This window comes from Lactuca saligna, chromosome 6 (assembly GCF_052625555.1).
Source record: "Lactuca saligna cultivar CGN05327 chromosome 6, ASM5262555v1, whole genome shotgun sequence".
NCBI classification, from domain to species: Eukaryota; Viridiplantae; Streptophyta; class Magnoliopsida; order Asterales; family Asteraceae; genus Lactuca; species Lactuca saligna.
The window spans coordinates 57,952,624-57,980,232 of NC_136422.1; the positions used below are offsets into that span (position 1 = coordinate 57,952,624).

General features: G+C 36.0%; 4 protein-coding genes across 12 annotated transcripts; 1 reads left to right on the top strand and 3 right to left on the bottom strand.

Annotated features, from left to right (window-relative positions):
- Positions 1 to 14,493: 14,493 nt before the first annotated feature.
- On the bottom strand, positions 14,494 to 27,248 carry LOC145001154 (uncharacterized). Of its 8 annotated transcripts, none has more exons than XM_078960504.1 (7): positions 26,918 to 27,248; positions 26,693 to 26,818; positions 25,801 to 26,434; positions 25,540 to 25,624; positions 15,135 to 15,574; positions 14,750 to 15,049; positions 14,494 to 14,654 (listed from the first exon to the last, which is right to left on the bottom strand). In XM_078960504.1, the coding sequence occupies exons 5-6, from the start codon at positions 15,207 to 15,209 to the stop codon at positions 14,759 to 14,761; spliced, it is 366 nt and encodes a 121-aa protein (XP_078816630.1). In that variant the 5' UTR covers positions 15,210 to 15,574; positions 25,540 to 25,624; positions 25,801 to 26,434; positions 26,693 to 26,818; positions 26,918 to 27,248; the 3' UTR covers positions 14,494 to 14,654; positions 14,750 to 14,758. The 8 variants fall into 8 exon arrangements, with proteins under 8 accessions (XP_078816630.1, XP_078816627.1, XP_078816628.1 ...); XM_078960501.1 differs by having other exon boundaries at positions 26,693 to 26,824; XM_078960502.1 differs by having other exon boundaries at positions 26,693 to 26,827.
- On the bottom strand, positions 15,612 to 17,301 carry LOC145003419 (uncharacterized). Of its 2 annotated transcripts, XM_078962541.1 has the most exons (4): positions 17,191 to 17,301; positions 16,785 to 17,111; positions 16,621 to 16,720; positions 15,612 to 16,539 (listed from the first exon to the last, which is right to left on the bottom strand). In XM_078962541.1, exons 1-4 carry the CDS (start codon positions 17,235 to 17,237, stop codon positions 15,790 to 15,792), a joined length of 1,224 nt encoding a protein of 407 aa, XP_078818667.1. In that variant the 5' UTR covers positions 17,238 to 17,301; the 3' UTR covers positions 15,612 to 15,789. The 2 variants fall into 2 exon arrangements, with proteins under 2 accessions (XP_078818667.1, XP_078818666.1); XM_078962540.1 differs by having other exon boundaries at positions 16,785 to 17,197.
- Positions 17,519 to 19,417, bottom strand: LOC145002600 (uncharacterized). Its single transcript, XM_078961842.1, has one exon. The coding sequence runs from the start codon at positions 19,415 to 19,417 to the stop codon at positions 17,519 to 17,521; it is 1,899 nt and encodes a 632-aa protein (XP_078817968.1).
- LOC145002601 (protein tesmin/TSO1-like CXC 5) lies at positions 22,390 to 23,985 on the top strand. The gene is made up of 4 exons (XM_078961843.1): positions 22,390 to 22,400; positions 22,813 to 22,907; positions 23,023 to 23,379; positions 23,819 to 23,985. Exons 1-4 carry the CDS (start codon positions 22,390 to 22,392, stop codon positions 23,983 to 23,985), a joined length of 630 nt encoding a protein of 209 aa, XP_078817969.1.
- Positions 27,249 to 27,609: the final 361 nt, after the last annotated feature.

Below are 27,609 nucleotides of genomic sequence, written 5' to 3' on the forward strand. Positions count from 1 at the left end.
GCTTTACCCGGATGATAACGAATTTCGCATTCGTCATCGCTGAGTAGCTCAACCCACCGTCGTTGTCTCATGTTGAGCTCTTTCTGGTTGAAAATGTGTTGTAGACTCTTATGGTCCGTAAAGATCGTTCTTTTTGTACCATATAGGTAATGTCGCGAGATCTTCAGAGCAAACACAACTGCTCCTAGTTCAAGATCGTGGGTTGTGTAGTTAACCTCATGTGTCTTCAGTTGTCTCGAGGCATAGGCGATGACTTTACGTTGCTGCATCAGAACACATCCGATTCCTTGATTCGATGCATCGCAATAGACAATGAATTCTTCTATCCCTTTGGGGAGGGATAGTATCGGGGTGGTCCACAAGGCTTGTTTGAGCGTTTGGAACGCTCTTTCCTGTTTCTCATCCCAGTCAAAGGCCACGCCTTACTGGGTCAGGGTTGTAAGAGGTTTCGGTATGCTGGAGAAGTCCTGAATGAACCTGCGATAGTAGCCAGCGAGACCTAGAAATTGACGAATTTCGGTAGGTGTCTTCGGTGCTGACCAGTTCTCAATGGCTTTGGTCTTGGAGGGGTCCACGTGTATTCCCTCTTCTCACTTTGAGAACTTTGCGTAGAGCTTCTCCGATCGCAATGTTTCTAAGATTTTACGGAGATGTTGACTATGTTCTTCCTTACTTCGAGAGTAGATGAGTATGTCATCAATGAAGACGATGACGAACTGATCCAAGTAAGGACGACACACCCTATTCATCAGATCCATGAATATTGCGGGCGCGTTAGTTAATCTGAACGGCATCACTACAAACTCGTAGTGCCCATAACGAGTTCGGAAGTCTGTCTTGAGAACATCCTCCTCTAACACTCGTAGTTGGTGATATCTGGATCGCAGATCTATCTTCGAGAAGTAGTTGGCTCCTTGAAGTTGGTCAAACAAATCGTCAATGCGGGGTAAGGGATAATGATTTTTAATGGTAAGTTTGTTGAGTTCTCTATAGTCGATGCACATACGAAACAATCCATCTTTCTTCTTGATGAAAAATACCAGTGCTCCCCATGGTGAGAAGCTTGGTCGAATGAATCCCTTCTTGAGAAGTCGTTAAGTTAACTGGAAAATTCCTGCATCTCAGTCGGTGCCAGACGATAAGGAGATTTGGCCACTGGGGTAGCTCCGGGCACTAAGTCGATTCTGAACTCGACTTGGCGTTGCGGTGGTAAATCGGGAAGTTCTTCTGGGAATATGTTGGGAAAGTCGCGTACTTCTGGGATGTTCTGGATGTCTTTCAGTTCTTGACTGATATCGACGACGTGTGCTAGGAATGCATGATATTCCTTTCTCAAGCACTTCTGGGCTTGAATCCACGAAATGATACGAAGGCTCATACTAGGTTTGTTGTTGTAGATAATTAAGGTTTCGTTGTTAGGAAGGTTAAGACGAACTGCTTTTTCAAAGCACAGGATGTCGGCGCGAAGAAGACTCAACCAATCCATACCGATGATAACGTCGAAACACTTAATTGGGACAGGCATGAGATCTATCTTGAAAGTATGGTCATCTAAAGTTAGGGTACAACCTACGTATATGCACTTAGTACTCTCTGTTTTCCCGTTAGCCATTTCTACCGTGAACAGATTACCTAAAGCGCAGGGTTTTTGTTTAAGTAGGTGTGCGAATTTGTGACTTACAAAAATTTTCTCTACTCCATTATCGAAGAGTATGCAAGCATATGAGTTATCAAGGAGAAACGTACCAGTAACTATCGTGGGATCAGCTACCGCTTCCTCGTGGCCTAGGGCCATAACTCTTCCTACTCCTCCATCCATCCCTACTTTAGGGCAGTTCCTCTTGTAGTGGCCCACTTCGCCACAACCGTACCAGGATTGGCCCATACCGGCATTAGGAACCTGGGCGGCCTGAGCTTTTGGAGTTTGGCAGAAATGGGCTGTGTGCCCCTTCCTGTTGCAGTTGGTGCATTGCATCTCCCTGCAAGGCCCGCGGTGGTGGAAGCTGCATTTGTTGCACTTAGGGAGAGATCCAGCATAAGTTTTTGCTGGTAAGGGGTTCGCAGGGACAACGGGAGTCACTGTGGCAACATTGATCGCCACAAGTTGTTGTTTATTGAAGGATCCTTGTGAAGCCCCTCTTTTCCTCTTATTCCACCCCTTCTTGTTGTAGTCGGGGTTGGACTTTTGGGGTACGGGTGTAGGGATTGTTGGGTTCTGAGGTTTCCGATGATCTATGAGAGATTGTGCCAATTCCTTGGCACTATCAAAAGTGATAGGCCTGGAGGCTAGCACACTTGACTGGATCTGGGGCGATAGTCCCTAGATATACCTTTCTATCTTCTTGCTCTTGAGAGCAAGCATATCAGGGCATAAGTTCACCAGATCACAGAACCTATTTGTGTAGGTCGTGATGTCGGATCCAACCATTTGAAGACCCCAGAACTCCTGCTTGAGTTTCTGTACTTCGCCACGAGGGCAGTACTCTTTCATCAGCATGTCCTTCAACTTTTCCCAGTTGATGGAATACGCTACCACCAGAGTCAGATACTTAACATGGCCATTCCATCGTGTTAATGCTCTGTCAGAGAAGGTACAAGCTGCGAACTTGACCTTGTTTCCTTCTTGGCATCCGCAGATCTCGAAGACAGATTCCATCTTCTCGATCCACTGCCTTAACACCATAACACCCCCAGTTCCATTGAAGCTGCGGGGTTTGGCGTTCGTGAAATCCTTGTAAGTGCATTCCCGAGGGTGTGCATGGATTTCGCCGTGGTTCGAGGGAGGTGCACCTGTTCCAGATCCACTAGGGACAGGAGTGTTGATTGCTGACACAGCAGCTGCAACTGCTACTGTGAAAGCTGCCTGGAACATGTTGGCATCAAAGGGGTTAGGTAGTAGAGGAGGTTGTGGTTGTGGTGGTGGTATCGATGCTTCGTTGCTTGGGTTACGTCTAGGATTTCTGCGTGGCGGCATCTTTAACTATATGTTTAAAATATGACGACATGGATAAGAATAAATGAATAATGACTGTGTCTCATGGACTAACTCCCCATAGCCCAACAACAAATGAATAGAATGTCTAAATGAAGATGACAACATTTGGATAATAATTTCCATATGATTAGATATCTGTCAATAATACTGGAATTACAGATGTAACAAGTTCGATAAAATGGCCTAGAAATAGGCCTTACATTCACCAAGTTGGAAAATTTTGACAGAATTAAGACTAGATCAAGACCTAAAAGGTCTAAGATTTATAAACACAGGAAATTAGACCAAAGTTTTACATAAACTAGGTTATATCCAAAAGATGAGTCGTCGAGATTCTATCGGCGACGAGAACTGCTAGGATGAGTTCTTGATCCTGATAGTAGACGTTCAATGTCCCTCATACGCCTGTCAACTCTCTCTTGCGGACCTCAAAGTTCCCTAACTTCGGCTCGCGTTTTAGAAAGTTCCCTCTGCAGAGCTATATTGCGGACTAGAGTTCTTTCGTGTGCAGACTCTAGTTGGCGAATGCGGACAGTGTTAACACCAGAGTTAGTGTCAACTTCCAAAACTTGATTGATAGTCGCCTGAGCCATTATCGTGTTCCGAGAAATCCTACGAACCATGATTGGTAGTACCCTATCAACAGAACCTCCTTCAGTGAGGTTGTACAAACTTCGGTTTCCATTGTTGGGAATGGGTTGACCCTGTTCATGACTCCATGTATTCAAGTTAGTGTCCCACAGAGGTGTGGGTCCTTGAAATGCGGTACGGGGGTTCAAGTTTCGGTTTTGAGCAGCTAGGGGTAGGTTATTAACTTCAGGCTCCGAGTCAGAACTATCGGAAAAACCTTCAGCATGGTAATCATCCAAAGGGATTGGGTGATCATCTTTTGGTTTTGCCTCTAGCCAACCAGCATTGCCTTGGTTCGGGAAGTACGTATCGCTATGGCGAAATCCAGCCATTTTAATCTACGCGAGAAAAGGGATATAAGAAGTAGCTAAAATAGACGAACTAACTAAGATAATTACAGTAAGACCAAATATCCCTATGGTAGTTCTTGATGGTTATGTTGGTAAGTTTTTAGACTTGTTGCCACATCACAACCATTCTTGGGCATATGCTAATCACTCCTCGGACCAACATAGTTGATCAGGCTATGCCATTCCCAAGACTGACCATATATCCCCAGGCTTACTTGTGATATTCAATAATCGTAATACTTTTGTTCTTGTCATTGTGACACTGGTTTTAGTATGAATGCAGGCACGTATACTTACTTAAATATTTTATTATTTAGAAGTATAACACTTAGACAGAGTGTTTTAATCCCCGTGTATTTATAGTTAGTATATCTTTTATGGGTTGATATACTATATTCACTATAAACAAAGCTCTAATACCAATCTATCACACCCCAAAACCACGAATGGTGGAAACGTTCAGGGGTGGAGGACGTAATGTACAGTATCACAACATTGTAATATAGTAAACAAGCAACAACATCATCTATTGCATTATAAGTAAAGTTTTAATACATGTGTGTTCTTCATTGTAATAAGACACCAAAAATATACAATCAAAATAAAAGACGAGACTTGTCTGCTCCGTCTTCTCAAAACCTGGCCTCCGTACATATCTACTGATGACCTGAGAATACAAGTTATTTTGAAAGAGAGTATCAACTTTAAAGCTAGTGAATTCATAAGTATTTAAGTGTCATTTTCTTGCTTACTGAAAACTGTTTTAAAGTTCATGCAAACCTTTAAATGTAAATGTTGATGTAAGTATGAAAAACCCTAGAAAATCCCTTATGTTCTATCAGTGTGAGATGTAGTCTTCTACCAAGACCCAAATGTTTTGTTATGACAATGTAGTCTTCTACCAAGATCTGAATGTTTTGTTAGTAAAATGATAGTTTTTCCTTTAATTGTTTAGTACTAAAGTACTTAGTCAAACTCATCGTTTATGTGAAAGTATCACAAAATAAAGTAAACAGGAAAATGTACTACTGTAAGTGTTGTCACTGGGTACTAGGACCAACACAACATCGCGTTAAGCGAAAAATGCAACCTAATGAACATCCGAAGATTGTCCAGAAAAGTAATAATGTAAGTGTCATCGATGGGTACTAGGAGTAACACAACATCGCAATAAGCGAAAAGTATAACCTTATGAACAATCGAAGATTGTCCACTTGTCCTTTGTAGCAGCAGCAGGTAGGTGGAGGGGTTAGCCTCGGTTATCGATCTTCTTCGTATAAGTAGTAACCTTAGACCTCCATAGATGATCATCGACCACTGGTGCTAATCAGTGGGGTTCGGAATGGTAAGTCCCACCTAGATATCCCATTGAACCGGGATAGGAAAGATAATTTACACAGAAAGTACTAATAAATTATCCTCGTAGTCCTAAGTACAAGTATCCAGGTAAGTGAATACAGGATAATTCACCTATGTAAAAGTGATTCCTATATGGTATTCATGTAACTGTGTTCATGTAACAGGTAAGTATATGTATATGTACTCATGTATCAGGTAATGTACTAGTATGGACTCATGAATGAACTGACTCTTGTGTGACTCCTTGTAATAGGAGTAATGTCTGATATCCGAAAATTATCCTTATGATAATTTACTGAACTATAATTGGTTAATCATGTAGGTTTATACACTCTTACTACTCAAGGGTGTGGGAAACAAAATGAAAGGTGTAAACTATAACATCAATACATATATAAGAATATAAGTGTATATGCATAGTTTAGTTCAAGAATGGAAAATGGTTTTGTAAAACATCTTATGGGTTTTGAACAATAATTAACAATGACTTGATGTCATTTTTGTTAGAATAGTGTCTAAGGCTATAACTATATTCGGTGGTGCATGGTCCTTTTGGGTTGCCTTCACCATAGCAACTTGAAGGATGATTTGTTAAGAGAGAGTAAATATTATAAGGAATAATATTTGACTATTTGATTAATATAAGTCATAAATTAATTGGTATTAATTTGGTGACTTAAAGAGATTAATTAAATAAGAGGGTATAAACTGTCAATTGTTTGATAGTTAGACTTTAGACTATAAATCCATTAGGATACACCTTGGACGGATTCTAAGAGATTTAGGATAGCTCAAAAATCGTCCATAGGGTTATCTATGGAATGGATTTGGATAGCCTTAAGAGAAGATTATCCAATTAGGGTTTAGGGTGAAACCCTTAAGGAGTCTAATAGTATAAATAGACCCTATGGATGAGGGAATTCGACACACAACCTAAAGCAAGGAACCTCTGGTCGAATTCCTCCCCTCTCCTCTCTCCTAAATCATCTTGCTTGCTATTGGTGTTTGTAAGCCATTAGAGGAGTGATAATTGTGACTCTAGAAGCTCCAAGACAAACAAGATCAACAAGGGATTCAAAGGTATGATTCTAGATCTGTTTTAATATTGTTGTTTAACCTAATTAGCCATTAGAAGTCTTGGATTCAAAAGCATGTTTATTAGAAAGCCTAGATCCAAGCAATAGGGTTTTGCATGCGCACATAGGAAAGTTCTTATGGCTAAAACCCAACAATTTTTAACATACATTTCAAAGGTAAAACATTTGATAATAATGTGTTTTTAAGATTTAAAACCATTTCATGCATCACATTTTGTAGTATGTGAAATCTGTTAAATGACAAACACAGTTATAAAATACATAACAATGATTTAATAACATGTTTGTCTCTACTTGTATACCCCCCCCCCCCCCTTTAAAGCATTTAAAATCATTTAAAACATTGATTAGGGGTATGAACTCACCTGTAGTTGGTGATTGGGATGAACTGAACGGTATAGGATTGCTAGGTGTCAAGCGAGGACTTGTACACACACTACAATCCTAATGAACATATAATCACACATATATGCACTCAATTAGTCTCAAATCACTAATTGATAATGTTAAGACATCCTAGACATAATAAACACTTTATATAAGTGTTTTAGGCCCTAAGGATTGCATCTAAGCTAATGTGGGACAAGGCACTTTTGTTTAGGGTTCCAAAAGACCCATATATGAGTTTACTCCTCATATACTAACACACATGGAGTTTACGGTTGTAAACTCTTGAGTTTACGGCCGTAAACTCCCAACCATGGGTGTTTTGTGTGTTTTGAAGTTCCAAATGATTTCTAGAATTATTCCAACTTGGTGGTTCAATTATTGAAAGGGTTTAAGGTCTAGAAACACTCCATTTAGAAGTTTATGGCCCTAAGGCCATTTACTTTGGAGTTCACGGCCGTAAACTCCCTTGGAATGGTGTTCTTGTTGTTTTCAAGTCTCAAGCATAGGTGGTATAAGTTCTAGGCTTTTATTCCAAGCATATGAAGACATTAGCCACACTTTGGTGCCATTCTTTCATGTTTACGGCCCAAGAATAAAGTCTTGGCCGTAAACTCACTTTGATAAGTGATTTTGATGTGCTTAAGGCCTTAGATTAAATGGGAACAAGTCTTGATAAAAGTCTTAAAGCTTTAGGTGCCTTAAAACATCATTTTGGGTTTGAAAAGGGAGTTTACGGCCTAAGAAACTCTTGGGCCGTGAACTCCCAAACTTGGGTGATTCTTGGTTGTTTTCTTGTCCCTAACACATATACAAATGAGTCTAAGACAGTTGCATAACACAAGGGTCGGTCTCGGCTTTGTTTCGGGAGTTTACCGCCCAAGAACACCTTGGGGAGTAAACTCCTAGATCTAACGATTTACCCATTTAAATCATGTTATAAGCACATAATAAGCTTTCTAACACTACTAGAAAGAGTTACTCATGTTTTGGGATAAAAACCCGAAGATCCATGAGAGAGAAAATGGCTTTTCTCTAGTTGGAAATGTGAATAATGAATGAATTTGGTTAAGAATTCTATATATAGTCCTGAGATATTTTTGGCAGAAAATATTTTTATTCCTGAAATGATCTCTAATAAAATAGAGTGTTGGAATAACAGTGTTGCACAAAACCCTAGTGCACCCACTCTCCTGATATTTCCTGAAGTGTAAACCCTGAATTATTCAAACTTACGCGAAAAAGTCTGAAAATTAATTGTGACTGCTATAACTTCTATTGAAATGGTATAGTTTGTACATAATGGAAATTTCGGGTTGTCACATTCGACAACATTGAAGCCAAGATGACGTGTGTTACTTCTCCACGACCTCATCCGTGGCAATTCTATCGGCGTGCGTATATAAAACTGGGTTACCTCTGGGAATGTCTCCAAAATCCATATCTATGGAAAAAAAATTGCATGTATCATGCTATTATAGTATAAAAATCATAATATAATGGTATTATATACTACAAACCGAAGTTCAATGTTTATATCATATAAAAAACAAAACTATGATAACTATTTAAATGCATTAGAAACCAACCTTAAACGGAAGCATAAAACCGGCAACAGTATACTTGTGTACTTTATTGGATTCGGGATTGGCCTGCTTCAATAGTCTAAATTCTTCTATTTTCTTAAACATTCCATGCATCAAGCACAAAGTATAGGTCCAGAAATACATACCCCATGGAAACCTACAATTTTATATTTATTTATTATAATTATTATTATTTTATTTATACACAATCTTTAAATGTAATACCTGTTCCAATCATCTATGATATCAACAAGCTTGTATAGTGTCGTGGGAATGCCCGTTTTAACGTCCCGTTACAGAATCTTCACATGGAAGTGACAAACAATTCGGAGACATAATGTAGTCTTCTAAATCTTTTAGCCGCAAACGTGCATCAGAAATGTCTGGGAACAACCGAGCACGAAGATTTGAATTTGACCGGCCTTTTTTGTCATGGAGTAAATCCACATAACGACCAACTTTTAAAACACAAATGATAATATATTCAATTTCACAAAATCCAACTGTATCCATGTATATCAAAAAGAAACCTCCCCATTTCAAATACTTGTTGAGACCTTACTTCGTGCAACATCATTAAATGCACAAGTAAGGGATCACCATGTAGGATATGCATTCCTAAGAATATTCCAAATGGCAGAGCTTCGAATAATAGTCGTTGTGATTGTGTTAGGCATTAATGATAGTACCCACCACGCCTTTTAAAGTTAAATCCGATTTTTGATTGTGATCATGGTGCTACAAAACATAACATTTAATTTCATACAGAACGTTAGTAATTAAAGCTAAAAAAAAAAAAAAAAAAAAAGTTTCAAAATTACTTTTCTAATTCGGTTTATGAAATAAATAGCAACATACTTTTTATATATAACTAAATACCTAATATTTCAAGGGATATAAAAGGACATAAAAAATTTGGAAAATTCATTTTGAGGTCATTCCGCGGAGAACCCTCAGCGGAGTGACCAACACCTCCGCGGAGACCCAATTCTGGTCACTTATATCATTCCACAGAGGGAATACATCACTTCGCGGAGGATCCTCTGCAGAATGACGTATCTCTCCACGGAATGGACCTTCCCCAAAATCGAATCCTGTGAATCCTAACATCCCAAATCTAAATCTTTATCTATATTCCATGAGTTGGGTTTTCATAACAATTGAATCATATACGACATTAATCAAAAGAGGGGAATGTGAGAATTACCCGGGAGTCGAATCCATCGGCTAAAATATCGGGGAATATTCCCTCCATCGGTGCCGATTTTAAGTCGTATGTACTCGAATTGCCGGAAAACAACGTCGTTTGATGTCTTTGTGGCCGGATTTGAGGTCGGAATCGTCGATATAGAGTGTGGATGCGGAGGACCGTTTTTTGCCAAAGAGTAATCGGGACCAGGGGGAAGAGGATGAGTGTTTTTTGTCAAAAAAAATATGAGGGTGAAATCACAAAACTACCCCTCTCCACGGAGGATTCATTGTTCCACGGAGGTCTGCAGAGGGGCCTCCGCGGAATGCATGTCTATATCCGGAATTTTAATTTTTAATGTCCAAAATTTGAAATTAAGCCCCATTTTTTACTATATCCGGTATTTTTCCCATTAATACTAGGGACTTCAATCAGCACTTAAATTGACAAGATGAAGTTAAGAATTAATGTTATTGGCTCAACATATTCAGCATCTCAAAACTCGTGTCTTGGTTATTGGAGTTGGTAGTCCCCATAGTGACAAGAATCATTGACAGAAGATCTAAGGTTGCATAAGCCCTTTAACTATCTACAAATATCTTTATGTTAGGGGTTTCAATTCATACAATGTTGGGATGTGGAGACTGGAGAGTTACCAAACTCTTGATCTCCACTAGCTGGTAGTGATGTACCGGGGTTTATAACCCACAGCGGGGTGAGGTTGGATGTTTGCTCTTTGAGACTCCATAAATCCTCTTTAAATGTTTCTTGTGACGGAATTTTCCTTGGAAATCCCATTAGGGGCAGGGTTTGCCCGCTTTGCAGAGCTCAAACCTCGGATGCACGTTTAAAAGTACGTGTAGGCTCCGTTAATTCATTTTCCGTTTCCAAAAAAAAGTCGACTTCAGTTGGCCTTAAATATTTTTCCCTCTTCTAGTTCCTTGCTAGTGGAGGGTTACCTATTTAATAAATTTACCGTTTCCAAAAAAAACTACGATTTTCAAACTTTACAATACGGGGTCAAAGGGGAGCTACCCCTTGCCATAACAGCGCGTTCCAAAGCATATTGGCCTGACCCATTAAGTAACCAGGCGCAGGTATATAATTAGTTAAGTTAAAATAGGAAAAAATATGTATTACTATTAACAATTGAATAACAATTTTATAATAAATCTAAAAAATGATTTTAAATATTATCAGTATGTTGAACTATATAATAAGAGACTCGGTTATAACCCATGCAAACAACATATAACAAAATAAAGTATCATATGAAATATAAAATAGTAATTATTAATAATAGATTTGCAAATATTTATTTTTCAATTCAGAGTGTCTACAAAATTTTACACTATAATACATGATACACATTATAAAAATATAGTTTTTGACAATTTTTACTATAATGAGTCAAATTGTGGTCACCGAAGACATGTATAGAAAATTACTTACAATTGATCCGAAAAACATTTTATTTGCATTGTTACTGTTACATGATCAGTCATCTATTTTAATTTACATCCTAGGTTCTTGATAGTCAAAGAAAACCAATACAATCCACATCTCAAAGAAAGGGATACAGGACCTTTTGGCAAATGACAACCATCTTATCGTTATCTACTATTAGAAAAATATTCTTTAATGACACGCATTGCATGTCGTATAAGTGTCAGATGACACGCACATGCATGTCAATGAAAGCCTTGTCATAACGGAAGACGACACACATATGCATGTCGTAACCTTACGGCGCACATTTACGACATACATTACGACACACAATGTGTATCATTAAATCCTCAGTGACACACGTTTTTGGGTGTCATAATTATAAATGTTCTAAAAATTATATATTTTTAATACATTTAGTTATTTTCAAATTAAATGGCACATTTGAAGTTTTGTATTACAAAATAAAATACCATACATAAGAAAGATAATTCATTGCACAAAATATAATATGTCAAATACAAATAATCATTCTAATAGTAAATAAATGTAATAAATTGCTAATATTGTATAATATTTATTATAGAAAAACAAAACACAACATTAAAATGTACTCGTGAATAAGTTCTCCTTTAATAGTCTTCATGACATCTTTAAGCCTTGCAACTTCAAATGTTAAATCTTTTTCAACAAGTTTCCTGCACTTCTGGACATAAAATGACTTATGTAGTAAAAAGAGTAATTTATGTTTGTTTTCAAGTTTAATAAATTAAGTATGTTGTTATTTCTTGTATTTTAACCAAAAAATGTCTAAATGCATGAAATGGAAACCTACTTCAACTTATTTGTGATAAAAGAAGCTTAAATGCAAGAAATAGAAAATTGTGATGCTCAAAACAAAGTATATACAAAACATGAATATCATCTTGGTATTTGGGCACTTGAGAAGGTTAACATATACTTGACAACTCAACTTCACCAACCATTGCAAAATGGAATGGTTTTGGCCTGATAAACATTGTGTTATTAATCCAAGAGACACTTCAAATGAAATCAACCTTAGTATAAATAAAATATGGTAATACCATCTCATAGCAATTTGTTTACTGTTGCTAGCAAGATTGTCTATTAAATAGTCAAAACCAAGTTCCTAGAATCATTAAATGTACAACCATAATAAGTTATGGCAATACCCAACTAAACTTCTATAAGAAAGTTTTAAAAAAAAATCCTCATAAAGAGACTTACTGAATTATTGGTGTATGTAAGAAGATGGCTACATGAATTAATAACAACTTACTTGGATAAGTCCAACAGAAATACCTAAGAAACGTGAGCACAACCCATCCACTCAGCATCACGTTCAGTAAGGTAATCATTGACTATTACCACAATGAGGATACATACAATAAATCAAAAAATTATGGGCGTTATCACATACTTCAGGTCAGAAATTAGATATGCAGCATATATAGAAACCAATGTTTTACCCTCTCCAGTTTTCATTGGACCCATCATTAAGCATAGCCATTCCAATAAAACCTGCAAAACATGGTGCATTCAAAACCTAAAATAGATGAAGTTACTACAAAAATATTTTAGAAAAAAGTAAAAACAGAAAGCAATAAGGGTATAAAATTCAAAAATAAAAAATATTTATTTGATAAACAACGATATAGATTCTTAAATACTTTTTAATAGAAACAACTTCAAAAAGGGTTCATTTTATTATGGCAATTTCACTACCTAAAAAAGCATGTCAGAAATAACAATCTACTTTCATTTATAGCATTTTTACATGGCAATGTCACAACAAAAAACTTTAAAAAGGTAGATATATATGGGGTTATGACTTATAAATGCATGAAATGACAATCTACTTTCATTTATAGCATTTTTTACTGTTATAAATGAGTAGATTTTTCAAAGTAGAATGTCTTTATAAAAAAAGATGAAAGGTAAAACTTCTTTAATTTGTTACTTAAAATATAAAAAATTAATGAAAACAAACACATTGCTTTTTGTTGCATTTACCACAATCATAGACATAAACACACATGAAAGAAGTTAATCATTTTTCAGACAGAAAATATGATTAAAATACAAAAGGGTGAGGGTGATGTACCAAAAATATTTGGGAAATACAACACCTTCCCAAAAGAGTGAGAGCATTGGAGACCAAAGATAGCCTATGTCCTGCAACACCACAAGTACCACTCCTCAGGAACTCCCTTGGAACTCACACCTAATTTTTGAATAGGTTTTCACTTATTTAATACTTCACTTATCAAACTTCATTTCTATCTATATAACAAGTAACAATCAATAATAAATTAGTACTTTTTATTAGAAACAAAAAAAGAAGCCAATTTGATAAGGTCTAGAACTCAAACATCCTTGTGAGCTTCGGTCTTTGTGTGCCTCAATTCATCATTCGCAATCTCTACAAAATCAAATACAACCGAACGCTTTTTTTAGTACAACGTTTAACAAGATCATGACTTATTTTTTCCAAATTTGCCCTTATTTATACAATTTTCTCAAATCTTTATTATCCAGAAAATACTTTATCATCTATGTCTTACCAGGTCTCTGAGAAAGCTTCACGTCACTACTAGGTTTATTTGTATTGTTTTCTTTACTTCAATGAAACTGGAAAAAAAAAAAAAGATAACTTTCTGATTAAATGACCTAAATACCCTCACAATAATTATAAGAACAAGCAACAGACCTTGTAGGAGGCAATCACTACTAGAAACATGGGTTTTAGAGACCGAAGTATCCGTCGCTATTCTGTCGCTAAATGTTGTTTGCGATGGATCAGTGACGGACTCGCTCCATAGGTAATTAAGAAGTGGCTAATTTCTCAGCGAGGGTTTTAGCGACGGAGAGGTTTTTCCTTGCGACAAATTTAGCGACAGAATATCCGTCGCTAAATGTCACTCAACACATTTACTCAGGGCATTAGCAACAAAATTTGATAAAGTCATTCCGTCGCTTTTCTGTCGCAAAATTTCAGTGATCAGTTTTTTCCCGTAGCAAATCCCTTGCAAAATTTATATATTGATTTCTCTTTTTTTTCATCACTAATCTATCGCAAACTTTAGACATGGTTTTTTTCCATAGCTAATCCCTTGCAAAATTTATACATTAATTTTTTTTTGTTCCGTCGCTGATCCGTCTCAAACTTTAGACATGATATTTTTTCCGTAGCTAATCCCTCGCAAAATTGATGCATTAAAATACTTTTTTTATTCTCACCAATCCAACACGAACTTGTAATATCTTTTTTTTTTTATTATGATTCTAAAAGAAAAAAAAAATACTACAATCATCAAATTTTTATACTAAAAAACATCATATAAAAATGCAACCAAACATTACAATACCAAAACTATCAAAGTTTACCAAAGTATCATTCAAAAAACATCCAAAACCAAAACTATCCATATAACATCAAACTCCCAAAGGTTTAACTTCAAAATAGCATTTTAGCACCAAGAAATCCAAAGTATGCATCGGGAAATGAGTTTTCACAAAACATAATTTCAAAATAACATTTTAGATGCTCTCTTCATTTCATGTCCATCCAATCGTCTTCGGTTCACATTCCTATAAAACATTATTCAAAATAATCAAAATATCAAATACAAAAGGTTAACAAGTCATTCAAAAACATCAAATACTAATGGTTAACATCATATTACCTTTAATTTTCAATTTCTCATCATATTTTGCAAGGTTGCATACATCTTCTCCATTGCTTCATATTTTGCATCAATTTGTTGTTGTTTGACATCTATTGCTGGAGCTTTCGCATCCATTTCCTCACGTATTTGTTGATGTTTAGCTTCCATTTCTAGTGAGGCATTCACATTTGCAGCTTTGGCAAGTTTTAAAGATTCTTCACGTGCTCTTCGCATTATGTCAGGAAATTGTTTCTTCATACAGTCTTCCCATACCTTGCGAGCAAGAACATCAGTCGCTTCGGGCCAGACATACAAACCCTACATGTAGATCACGCATACAGTTATCTTTTCCATTTTACACCAAGTTTTACTTTGATAAATCATAAAAATAATAAGTACAAACCTTGAAGTGTTCCCACATTGCATCACGATGTTCTTTGTCAACCTTCTTCCATGAGGTCCATGGGCCGTCAAACATCGTCTTCAGTATACATGCGATGGCTCTGATCACTAAAATCTGATCCGTATATTTTGCAAAAAATAAATAATTAAAAGATTAGCATTAGTATTATCATTAATAAGTAAATTCGTTTTCATAAACAATTGTAAAATTAACATTAGTACTCCTTTTCAGAATCGACTTCAATGAACTTCCTTTTTGATGGGTTACTTGGAACTTGTTCCAAGATGTTTGATCCTCTAACTGAAGAAGAAGAAGGTTGACTTTCTACATTATTGAGTGATTGAGATGCATTTCTATCTCCAGCATCACGACCACCAATGTGACTACCACTACGACCACCACGACGGGCTCCTCGTGACGCCATTAGTCAAAAAATAACCCTTAAAATCAAGAATTAATAAACTATTGGTTAGAACAAGTATGTATTATAATAGAAAATTTTAGAAGTAAGAGAAGGTAACATGCTATAATACACAAATAAATGAAAGTGTAAGGTATATAGAAAAAGAAAACGATCATTTTAGCTAAAAAGTTATTGATAAGGTCCATTAGGCTATAGTTCCAAATACATTGTTTCATTCCACGTTTTTAGTAATTACACATCATCAGAATTATCATCACATATGTTGTCTTTATCTTCAATATCATCTAGGGATGAATCATCCAAGTTATCATCAACTTCTTCATCCTCTTCTCTCTCAATGTCATTGTCATTAACTTCTTCTATTTCTCCTTCAATTACATGAGAAAGGGGTCCTGCCACCTCATTTGCACCACTACTTGTAGAAGGTAAAATTGCTTCACTTTCTTGAAAGAATTGGTCCTCTTCATCCTCATCATCATCTTCTTCAATAACACATTGTCGTAGATCATATACACCCCTTGGCTTCGTCTTGACGACAGCCCACCAATCTTTCAAATCCTTCATTGCGGGATATGGTGCATAATACACTTGTTCTGCTTGTGACGCTAGGATAAACGGATCTTCATTTCTTAGCCTTGATTTGTATTTAATATCAACCAAATTATGCTTTCGATCCACACGTACCCCTTCAGTTGGGTTAAACCATATACACTTGAACAATACTACGATACAACGCCCTATGCCTTGATATTCTACTTCTAAGACCTCATCCAACAACTCATAATAGTCACACTCAGTCTCATTGTAACAAGTCCCTCTTACACATACACCACTATTGTGTGTGACCCATCCATCACCATATTTTTCAGTATGAAACTTGTAACCATTGACAAAGTATCCTTTATAGGACCTAACATGTCGTAATGGTCCTCGTGCAAGGCATTTCAGATGTTGACTGATATCATTTGATTGTTGAAAAACCTACATTGATAAATTCATTTGTTAACTAATTCACGGGGGAAGACACTTTGGTAACACAAAATTTTCTCGTATCATACTCACATGATCTTTAAACCAGTTAGCAAAATGTTGATCCCTAAACCTTTCAAATGCTCCATCATCCATATCAGGTTGGCTTTGGATCACATAATTTTCAAAAAACCTTAAAAAATAACAAACATTTTAGAGATTCACGATATCAAGGAAAAATAGATAACTTGACATACCTTAAAAAAGGTAGAACCTCAACACAATTGATCAAGATGTAATTATGAGCAATACGCATCTCATCATCTGTCAAAGGCCACCGTTGTCCACTTTTTTCGAATAATCCTCGAGATGGAACTTTGAAAATGCTTAATCGAGAGTCGACCATGGTATAACTAGGAATGTCTGGGGCAAAATTACACGACTCACGATTCAACCGGGTTTCAATTGTAGGCAAAAAGTATTGTGAGCAAAAAGTCGATATTTCTCCAATCATGTAAGCCTCAACAATGGACCCCTCAACCTTCGCATGGTTTTTTATCTTTCTTTTCATTGATCCCAACTTCCTAAAAAGATGTTGGAAAAGACTTATTAGAAATTCCATAGGTTTTATGGTAGAATATTTTGTATGGTAAAAAAATATACCTTTCATAAAGATACATCCACCTATATTGAACCGAACCACCAAGCATAGCTTCTCAAGCTAAGTGGATAACAAGATGCTCCATTGAATCAAAGAATCCAGGTGGAAATATTTTTTCCAACTTGCAATGCGTTTCAACAATAGTAGTTTGCAAGCGTTGTAAGTCATCTACGCGTAACACCCTTGAACATATTACACGAAAGAATGTACACAACTCTGTAATTGCATCCCATGTTGAATTTGGCACCATACCTCTTAGAGAAATAGGCAACAATCTTTGAAGAAATACATGGCACTCGTGACTCTTGAATTTGTAAAAGCTATTATCATCTACATTAACGCACCCCCCAAGTTTGAGGCGTATCCGTCCGGGAATTTAAGTTTAATCAACCATTGGCATATTTTAGCTACTTGTTCTTTGCTCAAAGCAAACGATGCTCTCTTTTTCATATCCTTATTTCCCTTCTTCCATGTATGCCATTGCACTCGATTGCAATACATTTCTATATCTTTTCTTGCATTCATGTTGTCTTTCCTTTTCGGAGTGTCCATCACAGTGTTGAAAAGATTTTCAAACACATTTGTCTCAATGTGCATGGGATCAAGGTTATGTCGTATTAACAACTTCCGCCAATATGGTAGCTCCCAAAAGATGCTCCTCTTAACCCAATTATGAGTAATCCCGAAACCAGGCAATTTTGCATTCTTCGCTCTAAAAGGTTTGCCTTCATAAACAATTGGAAAGTGTCGTACTTGCTCCCAAATCTGATCACCGGTTAATATTGGTGGGGGGCTAGATCTCTCAACCTTATTAGCCAGAAATCCTGTTTTGTAACCCCTATAAGTGTGTTGTTCAGGTAAAAAATTTCGATGGCAGTCAAACCAACATGGTTTACTACCATGGTGTAACCGAAACGACCCCGACTCACCCATACAATACGGACATGCTAACTTGCCATGTGTGCTCCATCCCGATAACATTGCATAAGCCGGAAAGTCACTAACTGTCCAAAGAAGTATAGCTTTCATTGTGAAATTGCATTTAGTCGAAGCATCATAAGTGACAACACCGTTTGTATATAGCATCTTTAACTCGTCAATTAGCGGCCTGAGAAACACATCTATATTTTGACCTGGGCTCTTTTTTCCAGGAATAACTATGCTTAACTGAACATATGGTTCTTTTAAGCACATCCAAGGAGGCAAGTTATAAATTGAAAGGAAAACAGGCCAACATGAATACGGGGTTGTATTTGAATTATTTGGACTGAACCCATCGGTGCATAACCCAAGGCGAACATTACGTGGTTCACTTGAAAATTCTTGATGCATTAAGTCGAAATGCTTCCAAGCCTCACCATCACTTGGATGGACCATCAAACCCGGTTCTATTTGATGTTCATAGTGCCATGTCATTTGCTTTGCCGTCTTTTTTGTCAAATACAACCTTTGGAGTCTAGGAGCAATCGGCAAGTACCTCATAACCAGATATGGCAGTCTGCCACTCTTGTACCGATCATGATCACACACTCGACACTTAGTCAAATCAGAATCTGCCCCATAGAATATCATGCAATGGTTTTTGCAAGCATGGATCTTTTTTTCTGGGAGTCTAACTATTTTCAAAAGCTTCTTCGTCTCATAGAAGTTCTCAACTAGCTTCTCACCTTTGGATAACATCCGCTTAATTATAGGAAGTATGTGATCATAAGCAGCCTCAAATATATTGTATTCTGACTTCCAATGCAACAACTCTGTTGCAACTTGTAATTTTGAATAATTTTCACATCCATCCCACAAAGGTTCATCAACGTCTTCCAACATATCATAGAACCCCTTGGCAGTTGGATTCGGGCGTTCCTCCATTACATCCATCAACATTTGTGTACACCCATTAACATCATCATCATCATCTTCCATCGGATCCTGCATCGGATTAGAAGATTCTTCCTCATGTTGAGGTATCGTATTTCTTTCACCATGTGCCCACCAAGTTGTGTAGTTAGGAGTGAAACCATTTTGTAACAAGTGAAGCTCTACATCACCTCTTGTTTTATAATACATGTTCTTGCATTTAAAACAAGGACATCTAATATAATCCCCATCAACGGTTGCTTCATTAGAAAAAGCAACATCCAGAAATCCTTTGATGGATGCATGATATGTTGTGCTAAGATACCCATGATCTAACCTTTTGTACATCCAGTCTCTATCACTACGTGTTGACATAATGACTAGCTACAACCAAATATATAACTACTATTTAGAAATTAGATAATGTAATCATATGCACATTACTAAAAGCATCCTTGGAAACTACAATTATACAATATGAATTACTTATTTTTATTATAACTATGCAATCATATTCCAAAAACTGTAGCGACTAAAAATGTAATTTTGGAAAATTAAAACTACAGGGACAAGAATTGTAATTCCTACAAACTAAAAGCTTCAGGGACCAAAAAGATAATTTTGGAAAACTAGAACTATAGGGACCAAAAGTGTCTTGCTTATTTCCCTCTTTCATAGTGACCAAAATTGTAATTCCAGAAATTTAAAACTTCAGGGACCAGAAATTTAGCTTTTGCAAATTAAAAACTACAGGGACTAAAAATGTAATTTTGTAAAAATAAACTACAAGGACCAGAAATGTAATTCCCGCAAACTAAAAACTTTAGGGACCAAGAATATAATTCTGGAAAACTAAAACTATAGGAACCAAAAGTGTCTTTTGCTTATTTCCCACTTTCATAGTGACCAAAAGTGTAATTCCTAAAATTTAAAGCTACAAGGACTAAAAATATAATTCCGGAATATTAAAACTACAGGGACTTAAAGTGTCATTTGCATATCTTTTGTTATGTAACGTAATACTATACAATCTTTTCAAAAAAAAATAATTTTTCATATATTTTAATTTCTTGTACCTAATTTTTATTTAGTTAATGTTGTTATAAAGATGTTATATCAAGTTGTATAATAATATTATTAGTTCTATGAGATCTTATTTAATAAATAATAAGAGATTAGTTATTGGTAGTACTATTAAATTCGTGTTAATTTTAATACTCAAAAAAGCGATACTTGATTTAATAAATAAAAACAAAGAAAGTGAGTAAGGTAGAATTAGGAACAGAAGCTTAAATAACGATGTGGTTTCATGCATGTGACAGATTTATGATCGATTTGCCAGTTGTTTTTGTTGGATTTCATGTGACTTAAATATATTAATTATTATTATAATCATTATTATGATTGTTTTAACTTAAGTACACAATTTGTACTTCATTCAATCAAATATAAATCACACTTCATATTATAAAGAATTTAGTTACAATGTGACTACCAACTTGATATAACATCTGATAAAAAAATAATCAACTGAAGAAAATGATGAGCTAGCAAAAATGCCTACTTCACAAAAGAAGAAACTGAGGCAAAAACAGAGGATGGCTGAAGCAAGGGCAAAAAAGGTATATTTTATTTTTATTCAATAAAAAGATGAAAACAACTAGGGGTGGCAACTCTTGACCCAACCCGTAACCCGACACGAAAATAAGCGGGTTAGGGTTGAGATTTCTGACCCGCCAACCCGTCAACCCGTTAACCCGCCAACCCGTTTATTTAATGGGTTGGGTTGGGTTACCTGTTTGGGTTCGCGGGTCAACCCGCCAACCTGCCTAATATATTTAATTATCTATTTTTTTTAACAATCTAACATCATATTATACTATTAGTTTCTATTTATCATATCCTTCAATTTTAATTTGGTATTCGTTCGTAATTTCGTATATTATCAGCCATATGTTTGGGCAATGTGGCATTGTGTTGTGGGCTACTGTTGGGCTTGTGTCTCATGATCCCATCATCCATCTTTGACCTTGACTCCTTGAGTGTTGATTGTTGAGTCCTTGTGCAGCCAGGCATTAGGTATTTGTGTGCCTTAATAAAAAAAATCGTTCCTCACCCGCTCCAGTCTCCACATTCACGAACGATCGAACGAAGGATAAAGATTAAGGAGTTAAGGACCAATCTTCGATGGAAGCAACATCACGAACTCATGATTTAATCACTCATCGGGCCAATCGTCACCCGCTCCTCATTCGCTCATTGTTGTTCGTACTCACTCTTGTCAGCTTTGACGTTTTCGACCCACCTTCCTTTCTCTTTACGGTAAGTAACAATCTACACTCTACAGTATGTTTGAACAATTGCACTTTTCATGAATGTTTTGATTTTTAGAGTTTTATTTGGATGTTTATGACTTTATGTTTAATGTTTATTTTGGATGTTTATGAATTTATGTTTAATGTTTACGACTTTTAGACTTCATTTTAATTGGATTTTTCAATTTCATCCTAAAATGTGTTGCTTATTAAATGGGTTATACGTGTTGGGTTCGACCCACTGACATGTGAACCCGCCAACCCATATATTTATATAGGTTATATGGGTTGGGTTGGGTTGGGTTGATGTTTCCAACCCATCAACCCGTGACCCAACAACCCGCCAACCCATATATTATATGGGTTGGGTTGAGTTTCTGAATTTCAACCCGCCAACCCGCCAACCCGTGACCTGCCAACCCGAACCCAACCCAATTGCCAGGCCTAAAAACAACAAAGCCTTGTCTTCAAAGAATTACCCCTCAACTGTCACTTGGTGGTTCAATCATGTAAAATGCTAGCAATGGAAACACAAAAGTAAAGATAAACAATCGGGTGATCACTAAAACGGAGCTCAAAATGTTGAAGGTCAGTGTCCTTAAAATAATGGTCAACGTTATTTATTCTTTGGTCAATATGTAACTTTCTTGAAATATGCAGTTTGTAGGGATCAATTACAAAGATTGCACTGATGGATCAGTTCTAGAAGAGGGACATAAACAAGTAAAAGGGAATATGTGGGAAAAGATTTGTAGCTTTTATATGAAGTTTGGTTAGGTCCTGATGGATCAGTTCTAGAAGAGGGACAGAAACAAGTAAAAGGGAATATGTGGGAAAAGGTTTGTAGCTTTTATATAAATATTTAAGGTCATTATACTTTTTTTTTTAGTTCGGATGCTGACTAGGACAAATTGGGTTTCAGCCAGGAATCAAGATAGTGTGTGGTATCTTGTCTTTGCCAATGCCACCCAAATCTTTTATGTCATTCGAGGACGAAACGGTCAACAATGATTTCTTGTTAAAAGAAAAAAAATGACTTTTTTGTTAATTTGAGCCAAAATGAAATAATCGGTTCTTTTTTGTTAATTTGACAATTTCCCCCAAAAAAATTGTAAAATGTTAGGATTCTTTCGAGAAAAACAAAAAAATTGAGGGTGTATTTGGAAGCATTTAGAAGGTTGAAGGTTTTTTTTTTCGGAAAAAAATACAAAGTTGAGGGCTTTTTCAGAAAAAAAAAAAAAATGAAAAAACACAAGGTTTTTTGCAGACAACTTTTTTTGGAGGTTTAATCTGGAAAAAAGATAAGGTCTTTTTTGAGATTAACCCTATTATAATCAACAAATTAATGAAACTACATCGTTGTTTCTTGCATGTATACATGTTTATAAAATCTTTTAAGTTGCAATGTTTTTTTTATTATAAAACTAACTATTTGATCAATTGTTGAAATTGAAGGTCTCTTTTAGTAGATCTTATTAGGCCGGATGATATAAAGGAGCTTTGTTCTGTTTTAGTGGTGTATGCAAATGAAGCTGCAAGAATGCTTGCAGGTAATTGTAACAAAATAGCAATGTACTTTCATTTATTTTTGTTTATTATAAAATATAATATCTTTACATTCTATTTTTAAAAAAAAAAATGAGTTGTTTATTTGTAAAAATAAAGATGATCAGAGAGAAAGCTCAACATTAAAAGAAGAACCTGAAACTGAAAAAGTGGTGGCAGATGAACCTTCAAGTGGGGCCCACAATGATGATGATGAAATGGGCCCAAATGGGTCGGGTTCAGATGGGCCAGATGGGTCAAAAGGGAGTCCCATGTCCCCTGGAACTTTAGCATTGATGTGTGATGAACAAGATACGGTTTTCACTGCTTCAAATTCTATACCCGGTGGGGCCCACGTGCCAGCTCAGCTGCCACATGGACAGGTGGTGACTGAAACTTATGCTGCTCAGGAGAAGATTGTCTTGACAGCTTTTCAGGATTGTCTTAATCGCCTCATCACTTTTGGAGAGTTGAAAGGTAAGTTTGAAAAAGTCAAATGGAAATTCAACATGAACAAGTCAACAATGGACAATTTGAGTAATAAAAATTCTTGAGCATACTGGTGTTCAGTATCAAAATGAAAAAGATTAGACAATTTGAGTAATAAAAATTAATATCATAAAAAAAAAAAAAAAAAAAAAAAAAAAAGCAAAGTCAGAGAAACCTGTTGCATGAAGGACCCATTATGCAGTTGACATGCGATCATAAAATGTTTGAAATTTGAGCTTTTTTTGTTTTTTTAACAAAATGGTATGTATATTAATAATGGTACAAAATTTATGATCACATGTCAACTGCATAATGGGTCCTTCATGCAACAGGTTTCTCTGACTTTGCTTTTTTTTTTTTAATGATATTAATTTTTATTACTCAAATTGTCTAATCTTTTTCATTTTGATACTGAACACCAGTACAGAAACACAATGCTCTTCATTGGCTAGAAGTGATTCAGGAGGTCAAAGTCAAATGGAAAATCAACATGAACAAGTCAACAATGGCTTTGAAAACAATGGAACACATATGAAAATCCCTTTTCGTGCTGAAAATGGAGAATTAAAATTAAAACAAGAAAAAGAGAGATAAAAAGATTTAGATGGAAAACTTAGCAGTTAGCAGCAGGTCAGGATGTCAGGATGTTCGAAGAGTGTTTGCAAACATCAGAATCAGATGATGAACCTGTAAGCATCCTATAACAAGTCTTTCGGGGGGTATTTTGGTAATTTTATATGAAGTAGAAGAAGAAGATTATGATTCTGTGCCCTTGAGACAGGATCGGTCCAAGCCGATTTGGGGCCCAGGGCGACGGCAAAAATGAGGCCCCTTAAACAAACAAATAATTATAGTCAAATAACTACAATTTGTAGTTCAAATCTGAGAAGCTTCTACCAAAACACAAATGAGACCCACAATGAAACTTTTTTATTGATATCTTCAAATGACACATTCTATATTGCTCCATATATCTATAATAAGACTTTTTATTACACCACATAAATCTTTTTATTACGACAAAGACAAACAAATAAAACTAGCTTAAGAAGCTGGAGTAGATAGTAGAAAGAAGCTAAAGCAGCCAAAATAGAGGCCAAAAAAATAATAATAACAACCAATCAGGTAGACAAAGCTTCTAAAACAACCCAGTTAAAAGTGTCAAAAGGATTTTATTGGAAACAACCCAACACAACATGATGTAGAACTAGAAGATGAGAGCAACACCAAATTATCGGGGCAAATCTTTCCAATGCAAATTAAGGGCAAAATAGAGTTTTTTGGTAAAAACACGTATACTTCCTAATGTAATGACATAAGTCATAAAAACATAGCAGCCACATCTCTTGATACACATACCCCAAAAGGAAGTGAAAACTTATAATATTAATGAAATAACATTCAGGGTTAGGAAGCTAGTGATTCTTCCCTGTGGTTATGGAAGATCATAATTGAGACAACTCATGCAAATGCAACTAAAGATGACAATTTTTTTTAATAATCATTACCTATTGTGTTAAAATCTTTCAAAAGTGTATAAAATGTTCATTTACACTTAATATTTTCATTAGTTTTAGGGAAATGTAATGTTTGTTTTTTCATGGTTTTATTTCAGATGACCAAATTAGCAATCATCCCATGCACTGTTCTTTTAGAGACTCTTTTCTTCAGCAAACAATTCAGGTTAACCTTTTTTAACCTTTCTTTTTCTTACCATTTTCTCTTCAAGATTTACTTTTCGGAAATTTCTTGTCCATTCAGACAATTTTACCCTCATGAATCATATTTGAGGTGACTTATCACTTTTTACAGCAAGAAGATCCGTTTCTCACTTACTGTTCTTCTCATGGGAGTTGGTATTGCGACTGTAACTGACCTACAACTCAACATGTTGGGCAGTGTTTTATCCCTGCTAGCAGTCCTTACAACTGGTGTTCCTGAATCCTTAAATTCTCATAAATTGGATGACAAACTATGATGAATCAAGCCCTAAATCAAGTTCTAATTCTAACTTTCAGGGTTATTCATGTATATAATGCTGAGAGATAAGAGGGACATCGATTGAAAAAGAAAAAATGAGAAATTAAACCCTAACAAAGTATATTGTGCAATTGAACTAAAACTAAACCTAATAGGGATGAGATTTACCTGAATCCGAAAGTTAACGAAGAATACTTTCAGCTTAAAAATGCGGAGGTTGCCGGAATCGGGTGTGTAGTGCCGTCATCGTCATCTGTTCAAACAGAGATTGTGAGATGGAAGTGGGTTAACAGATTGAAGGGAACTTCTATGCCGTCATCTGTTCAAAATTCATGTCCAGAGTCCAGAGTGATAGAAAAAACAAAACGCATTTCGTGAACTTGAAAGATGGAAGTGGGTGAGTAGTGCTGGAGGGAAGGAAACGCGTACCAGAAATTCCAATGCATTTCGTGAAGATGGAACTGGGTTGTGCCAATTTCAGCTAGAGATTGGCGATAGAAAAAACAAAACGCGCGTACCCACAATATAGTTTCCGTCGATGTTCTCTCGCTAAACGCGTACCAGCTGGTGCAATTTTTTATCCGTCGTTGAACCCTAGCTAAGGCCCTTCATTTTTCGACTGATTAGCGAGGGATAGTGGTGCATCGATAATACTTGCGAGATGCATAGCTGATCCCTCGGTAAATCCTCACTAATATTCCACATGTTAAACAAATAAAATAACTATCAAAAACATGGTAGATCCATCGCAATTCCCTAGCTATAAGTCTAAATTTTGCTAGAGAACAAATCCGTAGCAAAATCCATAGCTGAAACTCAAGTTTCTAGTAGTGAATACAGAGGTTTGGCTAGATGACCTAACATGATAACCACCGTCCATTGTGATATAAGGTGAACAATATGTTGCACCTAAACCTCCTGCAACACCTAAATCTCTAGCACCACCACCAATATTCTATCAACTGCAAAATTGGCAAGTGTCTCTCCTTTACCTAATGGATAATTGGCTATTTCCACCATTCCATTAAGAAGAGATCTGTATTGTTGTAATATGTATGCACACCTGATAAAAAAACCAACATGATTCAATGCTTTATTTGACAAAAAAAAATTATGTGAAGAAGAAGATAAATACAATATTTGGGTAGATTAGAAACATATTTGGAAAAGGTCTTGTGGGCTTTGTGAGAGGAAGAATGGAAGTGCCTATATGGTGTCCTCCCAAATAACATAAGCTAGCAAAATTTTCTTTTTATTTGACAACATCAGCAAGAAAAATTCATCAACAGACAAGAAACTGGGAGTGGAAGAATGGAAATACCTATATGGTGTCCTCCCAAATAAGTTGTAAGTTCATCAACAAACACAAATGTCCCAAAAAGTGCCAATAAAGAGATTGTAAATGTTCCTTTTATTCTAAAAGTAAAGCATGACCACATGATGCCATCTGCACCTTCTTGGATCAAAAACATCAACATGTTAAACTTTTATAAACAATCAAGATCACCTTATTAGTTTAAATGATATTCCTAAAATGTTAAAACACCTTTCTAACAGAAAGTTTCTATATAATATTTGGAGATATAGGTAGATGAATTTGAAGGCCGTAACGATGTTGAATGACGTTGGTGCAGAGAGCAGCAAAGATTGGAAACCTGTGTCGGAACATACTGTGATGATGACGGTGGATAAGGTAGCGGCATGTAAAAACCATTAGCAACCCAGGAAGCCTTCTGTTAGGGTTTAAGGAGAGAAATTTAGAAAAACAGAAATGGGATTTCAAATTTTGAATTCAATTCAAGAGATAAATTTAGAAAAGAGAAAGGGGATTTCACATTTTGAATTCAATTGAGACGTGTATATTGGGTTTTGGTTAAACGTGTTGGGTTTAATCTTGACAGGTTATTTTAGTTTACTATTTAATTTAGTAATTGCATAAAACGTAGTAGGTCATGGGTTGAATGAGTCATATGGACCAAGTCTTTTGGGCCTTTCAGATCGGTAGTTAAGGTGCTAAAAAATTGTAAACGTGGGATTGTTTTGTTTGGAGTCGTTAGGTTTTTGTAGGCTATAAAAGCCATCTATTTTCTGAATATAGTGCAGCAGTTTTTTGAGTCGATAAACAAGCCTTCTTCTTCTTCTTTTCTCACATAACATAACAGAGATATATTTTAGTGATTGTTGCTGCAGTGAAGTACATATAAAGGGCCTGATATTCCACCAAAACGTGCCGGGTCG